The sequence below is a fragment of the Triplophysa dalaica genome, chromosome 21 (assembly GCF_015846415.1).
Source record: "Triplophysa dalaica isolate WHDGS20190420 chromosome 21, ASM1584641v1, whole genome shotgun sequence".
Taxonomy (NCBI): Eukaryota; Metazoa; Chordata; class Actinopteri; order Cypriniformes; family Nemacheilidae; genus Triplophysa; species Triplophysa dalaica.
In genome coordinates this window covers 19,722,256-19,735,831 of record NC_079562.1, presented here as the reverse complement: position 1 = coordinate 19,735,831, position 13,576 = coordinate 19,722,256, and the positions used below count along the sequence as shown (strand labels likewise).

Genomic DNA, 13,576 nt, shown 5'->3' with positions numbered 1-13,576 from the left:
ATCCGTATAAATGGTAGCTCTTTTGCCTTTTGTTAACTTGCAGGCTCTTGATAATGCAATTATTTCTGCAGCCTGTGCTGAGTTATGTTTCAGGCGGTATGCCTCCACCCTCTCACCCTCCTGTGTCACAATGGCATATCCACACAGATAAACTCCATCAGATGGTCTTGAACATGAGCCATCTATATATAAATGTTCCCCCCCATCCAGGGGCGTATCTTTTAGATCGACCCTGGCCGAAGCACTCAATATCATTCATGCAATCATGAGGTACAGTTTTAGTTATCAATGTGGATAAGCCAAAAAGTGACTGAATTGCTGGGCTAGAAACCGAATGGTCTTAATGGTAAATTTTCTGTGGCTGCAGCGTTGCTTCATAGCCAGACCTCCTCTGGGCTGTCATGTGTTGTGTTTTTAAATTGTGCAAAATAACACCCACCTGGTAACACGCCACACTGGCCCAACAATACTTGGTTCTCAGAGTTAATGCTTCTGACGACAACGCCCCCCTTGCTGATTCCCCTGACGAAGGGCCTGCTTTCTCAGGGGAAAGGCACGTTGTGGCATCCCAGGCCAGACATCTGGAACCTGCATGTCTGGCCCCTGGACGGGACGAGGAGATCCTGAGTGGACTGAGACCATTTCTCTGGCTAGGGCCCTGGCCCTAGCACCTCTTCACCTCTTCTTGCCCTGGTGCTCTTCTCGCAGAGTTGCTCGATTGGGAAAGTTTTGCCATTTCTATAAAAGAGACTTGAGACTAAACCTCTCCCCTTCCACACTGAAAGTGTATGTAGCCGCGATTGCCTCTCATGACTCAGTTGCTGGAATGTCTCTTGGACAGCACGACCTGATCATCAGGTTCCTAAGGGGCGCGAGAAGGTGGAATCCGCCTCGCCCGCGCTCCATACCCTCTTGGAACATTGATTCGAGCACCTAAGAGATGCCACTCTTCCTCATCTAACGATGAAGACCATTCTCCTGATAGCGCTCGCTTCCATCAAGAGGTTAGGGGACTTACAGGCATTCTCCATGTCCCCTGATTGCCTAGAATTTGGGCCCGGCAACTCTCACGTGATCCTGAGACACCGGCCTGGCTATGTGCCCAAAGTTCCCACCAGTCAGCCCGCGTCTTGGATGGCAACATGTAGCACCGGCAGCCGGTAGGGCGTATGCCTGTGAAAGCACCTTCCCCCCCATAGATGGGTCAGTGTGCTACTTAGCCTCCATTCTTTCCCCCACGTTGCGGAAAAGCAAGAACTAAGAAAGCACCCCATGTGAGCGGGCTGGGCAGAGCAGCCCTGCCCTCTAGGCCGGGTACCTTCGGAGTTATCCACACATAGCTCTAACGGGACCTAGTGCCACCGGACGTTGTAACTCCCCCCAGTTCCGTCTGATTTATCCTCATGATTGGTTCCCATTTTGGTAACCCATGACCTCCCTAGGTGGACCTCCACCTCGCGGCTAACTACTTCTGTCTGGCTAACTACTTATTTTTTCCCATGTGCTCCCCCCTGACGGTGAGACCATGCGGGTGTCTCCACTATAACTCCTCCCGATGGTAGGAAGTGGTCTCTGTAATGCGTTCCCCATTTGAGGAGTGCACTTACCTAGTGGCCATACGGCACCAGGTGGCTTCTTGCTGTTAGAGAAACTAAGGCCGCCGCCCATGAGGACTGAAGATAGAGGCTTCCCACCTTTTCTAAAAGCTCTGGGACCCTCTGCCTACCTATCCACTGGAATATTACACATTTAACGAAAGCGCTCATGTCTGACACGCCCAGGCCAGTCAACGTCGCTTTGCTGAGATTGTGATACGGCACAGCGTTGTGGCGGGTTTTAATTGGAACCCCATCTGTCGGTTCGACACAACGTCGAGAAACCGACAGAAATGGAACGTCTTGGTTACGGATGTGTCCTTCTTGCACAACACGTGCCGACAGCTGCAGTAGTCGTGAGAGGCTCTCAGGCTCCTCAGAACTAAGGTGAATGAATACAGTACGTTGTCTCCCTTTTATATCCGGGGGCGGAGTCCAGCAAGCAAATTTCATTTGCCAATTTCATTGGCCTGTTTTAAAAACAGTCGAAGTGATAGGTTCTCAAGGGCGAACCCCATATGTCGGTTGGACACAACGTCTCGTTCCCTCCATCAGAGAACTGAGGGTACATCCGTAACCAAGACGTTTTGTCATCGCTTCACTGCCTACGCATTAAGTATCGTATTGATTTTAAAATTCTTTTAATTACTTACAATGTCTTAAATGGTTTAGCCCCTACCTACTTAACAGAGCTTCTATCACATTACAACCCATCACGCTCTCTAAGATCTCAAAACTCTCTTGTTACTCTTGATAACACCTAGATTAACTAAATCCAACAAAGTGGGTCGAGCTTTCTCAAATGTTGCACCTAAACTCTGGAATAGCCTTCCCGATACACACTCTTCCACACGAAATATACACACGAAAAGACACATCTTTTCGTATAAACTTTCACTTAATTCGTAGTTAATTAACCGCAGCTACGCTTATTATTCTCCAGGCGGACCTGGGCGGGACCTGGCTCAGGGAAGTCTGGCACACTGTACGGGACGGCACGGGGAACTCTAGCACGCCAGACAGGAACGGCTCTGGGAGCTTTGGCACGCCGGAGGAGACCGGCTCTGGGAACTATGGCAGGCCGGATGGGACCGGCTCGGAGAACTATGGCAGGCCGGTCCTGTCTGGAGTTCCAAACTCTGGCACCGATTCCAAGGACAACTCCCCAGGATTGGACGCCACTGAACCTAGGACCATGACGGCTGGAGAGACTGGATTGGCTGCCATGACGGCTGGAGTATCTGGCTTGGTGGCCATGAAGGCTGGAAACTCTGGCTTGGCGGCTGGAGACTGACTTGGCGGGCATCATGGCTGGAGACTCTGGCTTGGCGGCCATCATGGCTAGATACTCTGGCTTGGCGGCCATCACGGCTGCAGACTCTGGCTCAGTGGCCATCTAGCGAGCAGACTCTGGACCGATCGCCGTCTTGCCAGTTTGCCCTGGACTGGCGGCCATTGTGCGAGCGGGCTCTGGACTGGCGGCCATTTTGCGAGCGGGCTCTGGACTGGCGGCCATCTTGCGAGCGGACTGTCCGCTGCAAACTCTGGGCCACTGCCTCCTCCCAAAATAATATTAGAGGCGATCTTCTCATGAACCTCACCCATGGTGAGAGTGGAACAAGAGCTCAGAAGAGTGTAATCCATAAATTCAGCTAGTGACCCTCTAGGACCATTACGGATGAGGTGTTCTTGAAGAGGTTGGTTTAATCCATAACAGAACAAGTCTATGAGTGCGAAGTCTGGGAGATCAGAGTGAAATGAAATGTCCAGACAGTCTTGAATATGGTCCTCGAGGGTACGGTTACCTTGCCTAATGCTGACAAGGGATACAGCTGTATCCATTGTTTGGGCGGTCTTTCTGTTACAATGAGAGTTCAGGCAAGAAGCGAATCCATGTGCAGAAAAACATTTAATGAAATAAAACAAGACAAAACACAAACCAAGGTAATCCACAGAACCGAACTCAACTCAACTTTATTTATATAGCGCTTTTTACAATTTTCATTGTTACAAAGCAGCTGTACATGAGATACATTGAATACAAGTATGAATTCGAAAGCAGCCCCCCCGGCCAGGCAGATAGTGCAAAACAATATGCAAACGGTGGTGAGGAACCCAAAACTCCCATCGAGAAAAAAAACATCAGGGGAACCCAGGCACAACCAGGGGATTCCAGTTCCCCTCTGGCAAAAGCTGCTGCCTCTGCACAAGCTCAACAGTGCTTGCACAACAAGGCTTAATAAAATATAAAAATTAAGGATTTAAGATTATCATTAACAATCTAATAGCATTTGAAATGTTGTAGGAAAAACAAAGTTGTTGCGTCCTTTATCCAGCTCTATCCTCTTAGCTCTTGTCAGGTCACCGCTTCCCATTCTCAGCTCTGCCATCAGGTCTGGGCATGAACTGCATCCTGCGGTAACCTTGGAACAAAGAGACAAGACTGGCTGAGAGTAGAGTACTGTTCTGCACTCTTTGATGCAACAAGTACATCATTTGTTGTTGGATGTGTTCCTGGTTCCGGTTGATCTAAATAATGCAGCCTAAATCCTCTGAGGATTAATATTATGGAGGTGTAGTGTATGCAAGATTAAAAAGATGAGTCTTTAGTCTAGATTTAAATTGACAGAGTGTGTCTGCCTCCCGGACCGTGCAGGGAAGAATATTCCAAAGTTTAGGCGCTAGATAAGAAAAGGATCTACCACCTGCACTCGATTTTGAAATTCTAGGTATTACCAACTGACAGGACGCCTGAGCGTAATGTACGTGGAGGTCTGTAATACAATAGAAGTTCATTCAAATACTGCGGCGCTAGACCATGTAGGGCTTTATAGGTAATAAGCATGATCTTAAAGTTAATGCGATGCTTTATAGGTAACCAGTGCAAGGTTGACAGAACCGGGGTTATATGCTCATACTTTTTTGTACGCGTAAGAACTCGAGCTGCCGCGTTTTGAACCAGTTGCAGTTTTTGTAATAGGCCCGCAGGGCAACCACCTAAAAGTGCATTACAGTAATCTAGTCTTGAGTTCATGAATGCATGAATTAATTTCTCTGCATCTGACAGTGACAGCATATGACGTAATTTAGATATATTCTTAAATTGGAAAAATGCAATTTTACAGGTGTTGGCAACATGGCTTTTTTAAATGACAGAGTACTATCGAACACAACACCAAGATTCTTAGCTGATGACGAGGATTTTATGGAGCATCCGTCAATCGTTAAGCAGTATTCTTGGTTGTTACACATTGCAGTTTTCGGTCCAGTAAGTAACACTTCTGTTTTGTCTGAGTTCAGTAGTAAAAAATTGTTACTCATCCACATTTTTAAGTCAGCTATGCAATCCTTTATTCGATGAAACTGCTGAGTTTCATTAGGCTTCGCGGAAATATAAAGTTGAGTATCATCAGCATAACAGTGAAAGCTAATTCCGTGTCGCTTTATTATATCTCCTAGAGGTAGCATGTATAAAGCGAAGAGCAGAGGCCCCAAGACTGAGCCCTGTGGTACACCGTACTGGACTTGTTATTTGCGGCACACCTCATTGTTTATTGCTACAAATTGAAAACGGTCGGATAAATAAGACTTAAACCATTTCAATGCTATTCCGTTAATGCCGACGTAATTTTCGAGTCTATGTAGAAGAATGCTATGGTCAATGGTGTCAAATGCAGCACTGAGGTCTAGCAGCACCAATAACGAAATACAGCCACGGTCAGACGCTAAAATAAGATCATTTGTAACTCTGATCAAAGCAGTCTCTGTACAGTGACATGCTCGAAATCCAGACTGGAATTCATCATTAATGTCATTCCTTTGGAGGAAGGAGCATAATTGAGTTGAAACTACTTTTTTTAACATAGGAGGCACATAAACAAAGCCTGAAACAAAGACCGACACCAAACAAAGGAAACACTAGGGATTAAATACTCTGGGATAACTGTGTATTTGGCTTGGAAATTTTTTGTTGTGTTGAGGAAAAAAATAAATGACATGATGGAGAGGAGAGAGAGATTTAAGAAAGGGGGGTTGAATGTGCTGTGAAAAGCTTGGAAATTCCTCCATGCTGTAAGGTAAGAAAGTTGGGTCCTGGGTGAGACAGCTTGAAAGATAGAGTTGAGAGAGGCTTCAAGGATGGCTTTTAGAGGGTGGGTTAATTGAAGATCAATTCTGAATAGGTAGGGACGGGCGTTAATCAAACAAAATTGAATTCAGATAAAGTGCCGCTCCCCCGTTTACTTGCATCTGTTTACATGTTTACAAAGCTGACCAAAGCAGCCAATACGCGGTCCATGTAAGTGTATTTACATCTATTGATTATATTTGTAAACAGTGCCGTCGCAAGGGCTGTGCGAACGGTGTGCCTCATGCCGGTCGGTAGTCATGGGTCTGAGCCGGCTCCTTTAAGAACCGACGTCTAATTTTTCTTTTACTTTTTTTTATTGCACACAACAAAGAATATACCTATATAACAGAAGAAAATACAATTATTTTCGCACGAAAACTCCAATTAACCAATTAAATAATGTTTTTATGTGCGTGTGTCTGTATGACATTCTCCCGTTCCTCCCATGGTGCACATATAGGCCTACGCAACAGTTGAGGCATGGAGATCGCTTTATAGATTTCTGGTCTGAAAACAAGATGATTAAGACTCGCAAACGAAAAGCATTTGGGTGTTCACATTGACAGCATAGTTTTTTCTCAATGCCAGTCTGTCCTTGATACAACTGTATGCTGCTGTTTTGCATAGGCCTGTTGTAGCCTAATTTTATTTGTAGCCTATAAAGTTAACACTTTACATTTGTTATATAGTTATGTTCAGAGGTGGGTAGAGTAGCCAAAAATTGTACTCAAGTAAAAGTACTGTTACTTCAGAATAATATGACTCAAGTAAAATTAAAAAGTAGTCATCCAAATAATTACTTGAGTAAGAGTAAAAAAGTGCTTGGTTAAAAAAACTACTCAAGTACTGAGTAACTGTTGAGTAACGTCTGATTTATTTTTTAACAAGCATTCAATCAGACAGACAAAAATACAAAATAATAATGTTTAAGCAAATTATAGTTCATCAAATCAATAAAATAAATTAAAATAAAATAAATAAATGAATTACAAAATAGCTTAAATTAAAATAATCCAGGTTATTCAAGTACTTAAAAAATAAAATAAATAAAATAATAAAAAATAAATAAACACAAGTAAACACAAATTTCCAAACCTTTATACTTTTTACCAGGCTTTGCAGACAGAACTAGAACAAGGCAGCCCATAAACTCTCATAAACTGTGTGTGTGAGAGAGAGATAGAGTATGTGTGTGTGTGAGAGAGAGTGTGTGTGTGTGTGTGTGTGTGCGTGCGTGCGTGCGTGCGTGCGTGCGTGCGAGAGAGAGAGAGAGAGAGAGAGAGAGAGAGAGTGTGTGTGTGAGAGAGAGTGTGTGTGTGTGTTTGTGACAAAACATGCAGAAACAAACAACCTCACAAAAGAATTACTCGGTGATGTCACTATTAAGCTTCAACAGTAGTTGGCTCTCAAGGTTCTTGCTGTGAAGCTGTGATCGTTTAGCAGTGAACAGGAGTCCTGCATGACTGAAAAGTCTCTCACAGGCTGCAGATGCAGGAAGACCTGTGTTGAGTTTGAGTGACAGCTTCTTGATGTGAGGAAAGGAGTGGAGTAGATCCATACCTGCAGGGGACATACATGAAAGGTACCTCTCCAGCTCTCCTACTTGTGATTTTTCCAACTCCATGGATGCAAAGAAGTCGTCTTCATCAGAGAGGCTGCTGTTTGTGCTGGTGATATCATCCAAGTCGGTGTCGAGGTGATTTCTGATGTAATCAAGGCCTATGGCAAGAGAAATCGTTTTTCAAAATAATTAGGTCTGCACATTATTCTTACCCTTCTACTGTATAGGCTGTCAAGCTGCTGGTGTTTGACATTAAAAGCTACCTGAGTTTCTAACTATATTGTCACCCTGTTGTTTGTCACTGACACACTATAATCTTAAATGACAGTAACATTATACAGATATATAAAGGTCAATGTCTACTGGTTCACATTTGAATTAAAAACAAATATATTTACCAGCATTTAAGATGATCTCCTCTGTGGTCCAGGATGTTCTGAATCTTGTTAGGAGTATTGCTGCTGCAATCAGCTCAGGCTCTTTCATGACGTCTCCAAAACGTTTCTGGATCCCTTGCTGCAGGGTGTGAACAAGAGATGTACACATTTTACAAGATGACTCCAACCTCTTCAGCTTGTCCCGCAACTGGTAAAGTGTTGGCAGCAGGAGGCCCATATGCGCAGATGATTCCCCTTGGAGGATATTAAGGGCCATGGCAGCAGGCTTCATCACAGCAGCATACTCGACAAAAAAACCCATTTCAGCTGGATTGAACCTATAAAATATGTAACAATAAAAAAAGATTACTTATAGCTATTTCTGGTACAATGTCCTTATTATGCATTGTACATGTTAAATACACAAATAAGTAAAAATACAATAAATTACATTAATTCAAGTCATACACAATTGTTACACCACCATGCAAAGAAATCTTGCTTGGATTCCCCCATTAATCAGCAAGGCTTTTTTTATTATTCTTTAAAAACAAAATATAAAGCTCATCAACTTACATCTTTATCTTTAATGCTGTGCAAACATTGCGAATTGCTTGTTCTCCTTGCTCTCGGAGAATGCGCACAATCCTTTCTCAACTCAACTCAACTCAACTTTATTTATATAGCGCTTTTTACAATTTTCATTGTTACAAAGCAGCTGTACATGAGACACATTTAATACAAGTATGAATTCTAAAGCAGCCCCCCCGGCCAGGCAGATAGTGCAAAACAATATGCAAACGGTGGTGAGGAACCCAAAACTCCCATCGAGAAAAAAAACCTCAGGGGAACAGCGAGGAACAGGGAGCTCCAGCGTGTCTGATTCGGTCGGAGAAACTGCAGCTTGCATTCTCGTTCCACTGTTTGTTTGGAACGATTTGCATTTTAGATGGTACATTTTTTTTTTAAATAGTTTTAGTTGGTATGCTATACAAATGTAATATTAGGATATTTGGATATTTGAAGATTTTGTATGATTACATTGGAATTGCTGCATACCAATAAAATGTTAAATAATGCTAAATTTGCACCAATTTTAAAAGCTTGACTCTGTGTGTCAATTGGCCAAACCATAGATATTAGCCTACGTGAGAAGCAAACCCACGGTCATTCGAGACTGCCTTTATGGCGAAATAATAAGCATCTGAAATAGACATGTAACGTTTTTCCTTCTTTAAACAATATCCACAACATTAACAACAAAAAGCGCGGTTTATCAGATGCATGTGAAAGTTGCGTTCGTTACTACAGCAACAGACTGTTTATTTTATTCTAGAATCTTCATAAACCTACGCAAAAACCTCCTCCAGGGCCTCTGACATGTGCTCGCACCACCTTACCCTGTGTTCAAAAACACATTTTAATTGTTCTATACCGATTCAAATTTGGCTTCTGTGCTGCCTTTGCTAAAGTCGCCGTAGGTAGCGGAAAAAGAAGATGCTAGGCCTATATGAATTGAAAATAAAATAACTATACAAAATCGATTTGATAAGGAAAAGTATTTTCGAACAGCAGCAATAATCAAACCATACATTTATCTATTTTTAAATCAAAATTTCCACTGTAAAAATGAAATGGCGGAGTTACTGCATAATGTTTTTATGTTGACGTTATCAATGACTTATAATCATTATTATCGATGACTAATAATCTATGTAAACGGGCCCATTTAAATGGTATTTTAGGCATAATTAATTCAAAATAAATGTATTTGATCATTCATTCCTTATTACAGCACGTGGATGTGGATGTTTCGTATGATTCAGGCAAATCTCTGGTCAGCCCCGTTTATCACGTGTGTGAGGACGTCATCAGCTCGTGTGGCAGATTTAAACCCGAAGGTTTGCGTCTTTCGCGTTACAACATACATGAAAGTGATATAGTGCGATCTTTTCATATCCAGACAAAATGCATGCGTTTGATTGTAAGATTTTGCTTTTCTTTTTGGTTGTTGTAAAGGTTGTAAACTTTTGTTTAGCTGGAATTTGGGGTGTTATTCCGATCTATATTACAGTTGCTGCTGAAAATAATATTGCCTGTAATAACGTTCGTTGATAAAACTTTTGTATTATTATTTTGAATGACGTTTTTTATTGTGTTTGTAGGTGGTGATGGACAACATTTTGCGGATTGTTCTTCTTTGTGCATTGATGGCTTTGCTCCCATTGTTAATTCAAGGCTCCAGACAAAACCTCAAATGCGGTGGTATTTCAACTTTGTCAAACCTCTCACAACTCGTTGACGAAAGTTCTTACTTAAGGATTTATACTTGCGGGTTGGATGTCATAGGCTAAAACATGTTAATGCCTTATGCTGTTTTAACTAAACAAATGTCCATTGAAACTAATTTATTAAATGTTTGGGTTTTTGATTGGCGAAGTACATGATCAAACGTGTATGTGATCATTGTGAATATTACACAAACACACACATAAATGTTAATAAATACAGTGCGTGCATTATTATTAAATTGATATTCTGATGGCTTTTTTGAGCACATTTTACTAATTACAAACCACATTTATTTAAGTATACTATTAATAGTATATTATTAGTTTAATAATATAGTATAGTATTCATTTTAAATGTAATCATTCAAAAGTGACATGTAAGGGTAAACAGAAGCTAGAAGTGAAAATGCTTTATATTCAGGTGTGCATAATTATGAATAGTTTTGCAGTTAAAATCTATATTTTCTTCTCTGCTGACCTGATGAGCATAGTATTCTAGTTAGATACATACATATTTGGACAAAGGCACATTTTTATTTTGTTATTTTAACTTTTTACTCAAATTTATTGGAGTTATAGTTATATAATGAATATTGTCTTAAAGTGCACACTCAAACAATCACAATCAAATTGGCTGAAGGGTTAAGGAATTGACCCTTCGCAAAGCCTGCCCCCTCTTGCCCGATGTCAGACATCAGCCATAGCGCAATGCACTAAAGAATATTTATCGTGAAATATTTATCATTTCTCGGATAAAACGGCGTGTACTTTCTGCCAAAAGCAATAAGATGGTCTACAATATACATTTGTTGTTTAAATTCAGGATGTGAAAGTGAAACATTTAAATCAGTATGTATTTATAATGTCACATTCAGTGAGTCAAGTTTAGTTAACTACTGCCTATAGTGTGCTTGCTGTAACAACATAACGTGTGGTTAGAGTTATTGGTGTCTGACACGTTAAGGCAACAGGTAAAGCTGTTATTATGACCACAAAGATCAAATTTCTGTCAGTGTTGATGAGCAGTCCTTCAGCGTGGATCACATGACAGTCTATGAGGTGAATCTCCAGACAAGTGTTCTTGAATGAGTCTGTTTTAAGAAGTCTTTATTGTTGTACATTATGACAACTAAAATTCGACAGTGACATGACTTTTAACTGGGATCTTGTGTGTACAGTGTGACATGTAGTTCCCCCCTTTTTCAAGGGACCAAAAATTATTGGACAGTCGAATTTAAAGCCGTTTCATTGACAGGTATGAGCATTTCCTTTTATCATATCCTCATAAATTAAACATGTTAAACGTCTGTAGTTGATTCTAAGTGTGCTGTTTGCATTTGGGAGCTGTTACTGTGAGTGAACCTACATCATGTGGTTCAGGGAGATCTACATGCAAGTGAATCCATCAGAAAGATACCAGAAACATTAAGAGTGGCCAAATCAGCAATTTGGTACCCACTGGTGAGCTCAGCAACAAAATATCCTGGACGTCCATATAAGAAAACAGTTGTGGACGATGGCATTATCCTCTCCATGATAAAGAAAAACCCCTTCACAACGTCCAGACAAGCAAGTTACACTCTCCAAGAGGTAAAGAAGTCAATGAATAAACAATAAAGAGAAGACCGGGACAAATTTTGCTTAATTTATGAGGAAAGCATTCAAGGAAAAGACCATACCTGTCGATAAAACGGCTTTTGATTTGATTGTCCAATTATTTTTGGTCCCTTAAAAAAGAGGAGAGCTACATACTACAGAGCTGTAATTCCTAAACCTGATGTATGTGTGTTTACGTTTGTGTGTGTGTTTGTTAAGCATGTAGGGCATTAGTGGATGAAATGGAATGGGCAATATCACAGATAGATCCCAAGATAATGATCCAGACAGGGTCATTTCGGATCAATCCTGATGGTTCTCAGTCAGTCAAAGAGGTGATTTCTTTTGTCTTTTTGTTTGGAAACCGCAGCCATCAACTCTTGTATCACTCATAGTTGTTTCATATACACAGACTCCTTTCGCTCGCTCAGAGAGCCATCTGCTTGAACTGATGGAAGAAGTTTGTGAGCAGATGAAGGATTACGGTGAAGGTGTTGACCCCACCACCAATGGAAAGACATACGTAAGACATACACCCCGTGACGGCAAAGCAATGGACCTTTCTGATGTGGCCTTTGACTCCAGCGTAAGCTCCAGGTTAAAGTTTGCGGTAAGTTTGCTGTTCAGTTGATAAGGTCAAAACAAATCTAAAGTGCCGTTCAAATTTAGGCTGACTTCACTGATGTCCATTTTAGGAAATAATTACATCAGTTTTGTAATACTTCAGGCAAATTCATGAATATTACACTACTTAGGATTGTTATTAACACAGTCATTTCCTAATGTGTCATTTGTGTGAATAGTAATTGATGATTTCTTACAGTGTGAATCGATCGTTGAGCAACATGAGGATGAACTTATTGAATTCTTTGCTCATGAAACACACAATGTTAAGGACAAGCTGTGTAGTGAAAGGACAGGTAATACAGCTCATCATGAGATATTTCTTTCCCCAAAGTACCTTTAATTCCATTTATAGATGACTTGATGAATTAAAAGCCTTGTAATTCTTTGGTTTATTCCTGTTCAAAGCATTATTACATCACCTGATTCGTGATGTCTTTTAAAGCACATCAACTGTATCACAAAACTTTATGCGTATGTAATGCATTTTTATTCTTCCAACAGATCTCTGTGACCATGCCCTGCAGATAGCTAATGATGAATTATGAGGCACATCATGACAATCAGTCTGTGCCCTCAGATTGATTCTCTTATTTGTTACTTGCTGTAATTGGATGTTAAATGTTCAGTGATCTACTTGACTGATGACCCCATGGGTTACCGGTTGTCCTGTTTACACGTAATAATGGTTACCATCAATAATGTTCAATGTTATTCATTAAAGCTGAATCTAAACAGCTAAAGTTTGTCTCCTCAATAGTCTAGCTTGATATTTTAAGTTATAATAGATCATAGATCATTAGATCACAGATCAATAGATCACATATCATAGATCTGGTGCAGTTTAGAAGTTGAAATTAATTTATATTCAACCAAATGTTTGGAGGTGACCACCACCGTGACAACCTGGCAAGTGGTTTATGCTAGTTTCAGTTCGACGCAGTTTTCACGTTGTAAGGGTGGATCTGGTATAGTGGTTGAAGCTATAGGGATGCCGAAATGGCTATAGAAACGTTAACAGCAAGATGTTTTTTCTTGTCAATATTATCCACCCTTCTGCAACTTATACCAATGACGGAAATAATTGCAGTGATTATAGCTATATATGTGGGAGAGCATTGCTATATCATGACTAAATTGCATTGCAATATGAAGCGTTTAAACATGAGTTTTAAATCAAAACTAGTTCACAGATTAATAAATGAAAGTGTTAGGTTACTTTTTCTCTGGACACAGAGTTCTCGGTGTCCCACCATGGACTTTCGATAGTTTATATCTCCGGCCATCAAAGTGGGACGAATCCAGGCACGTCGGAAAAGTCTCCTCCAGGCCTCCTTTAATTTTCTAATTTACATCCAACAACGGCCCACATTTGTTGTTTCTTAGACATTTTTGTCGCTAGT

At 41.0% G+C, this 13,576-nt stretch overlaps 2 protein-coding genes across 4 annotated transcripts; one reads left to right on the top strand and one right to left on the bottom strand.

The window, feature by feature from the left end:
• Window positions 1-7,087: 7,087 nt before the first annotated feature.
• On the bottom strand, window positions 7,088-9,151 carry LOC130410715 (uncharacterized). Its single transcript, XM_056735541.1, has 3 exons — window positions 8,239-9,151; window positions 7,684-8,000; window positions 7,088-7,443 (listed from the first exon to the last, which is right to left on the bottom strand). Coding segments are annotated over exons 1-3 (675 nt in total). The 5' UTR covers window positions 8,241-9,151.
• A 341-nt stretch (window positions 9,152-9,492) lies between these two features.
• cnpy2 (canopy FGF signaling regulator 2) lies at window positions 9,493-12,916 on the top strand. 3 transcript variants are annotated; one of them, XM_056735129.1, is made up of 6 exons: window positions 9,493-9,563; window positions 9,828-9,927; window positions 11,769-11,884; window positions 11,962-12,159; window positions 12,373-12,469; window positions 12,678-12,916. In XM_056735129.1, exons 2-6 carry the CDS (start codon window positions 9,834-9,836, stop codon window positions 12,719-12,721), a joined length of 549 nt encoding a protein of 182 aa, XP_056591107.1. In that variant the 5' UTR covers window positions 9,493-9,563; window positions 9,828-9,833; the 3' UTR covers window positions 12,722-12,916. The 3 variants fall into 3 exon arrangements, with proteins under 3 accessions (XP_056591107.1, XP_056591106.1, XP_056591105.1); XM_056735128.1 differs by having other exon boundaries at window positions 9,546-9,646; window positions 11,776-11,884; XM_056735127.1 differs by having other exon boundaries at window positions 9,552-9,646.
• Window positions 12,917-13,576: the final 660 nt, after the last annotated feature.

What these genes read in the sequence shown, in the direction of transcription:
- LOC130410715 (XM_056735541.1), bottom strand. An exon ending in GGAGATCATCTTAAATGCTG is followed by an intron (nt 7,444 to 7,683) that starts GTAAATATATTT and finishes CTCTTGCCATAG; the next exon opens with GCCTTGATTACATCAGAAAT.
- cnpy2 (XM_056735127.1), top strand. An exon ending in GTTCTCAGTCAGTCAAAGAG is followed by an intron (nt 11,885 to 11,961) that starts GTGATTTCTTTT and finishes TCATATACACAG; the next exon opens with ACTCCTTTCGCTCGCTCAGA. An exon ending in GCTCCAGGTTAAAGTTTGCG is followed by an intron (nt 12,160 to 12,372) that starts GTAAGTTTGCTG and finishes GATTTCTTACAG; the next exon opens with TGTGAATCGATCGTTGAGCA.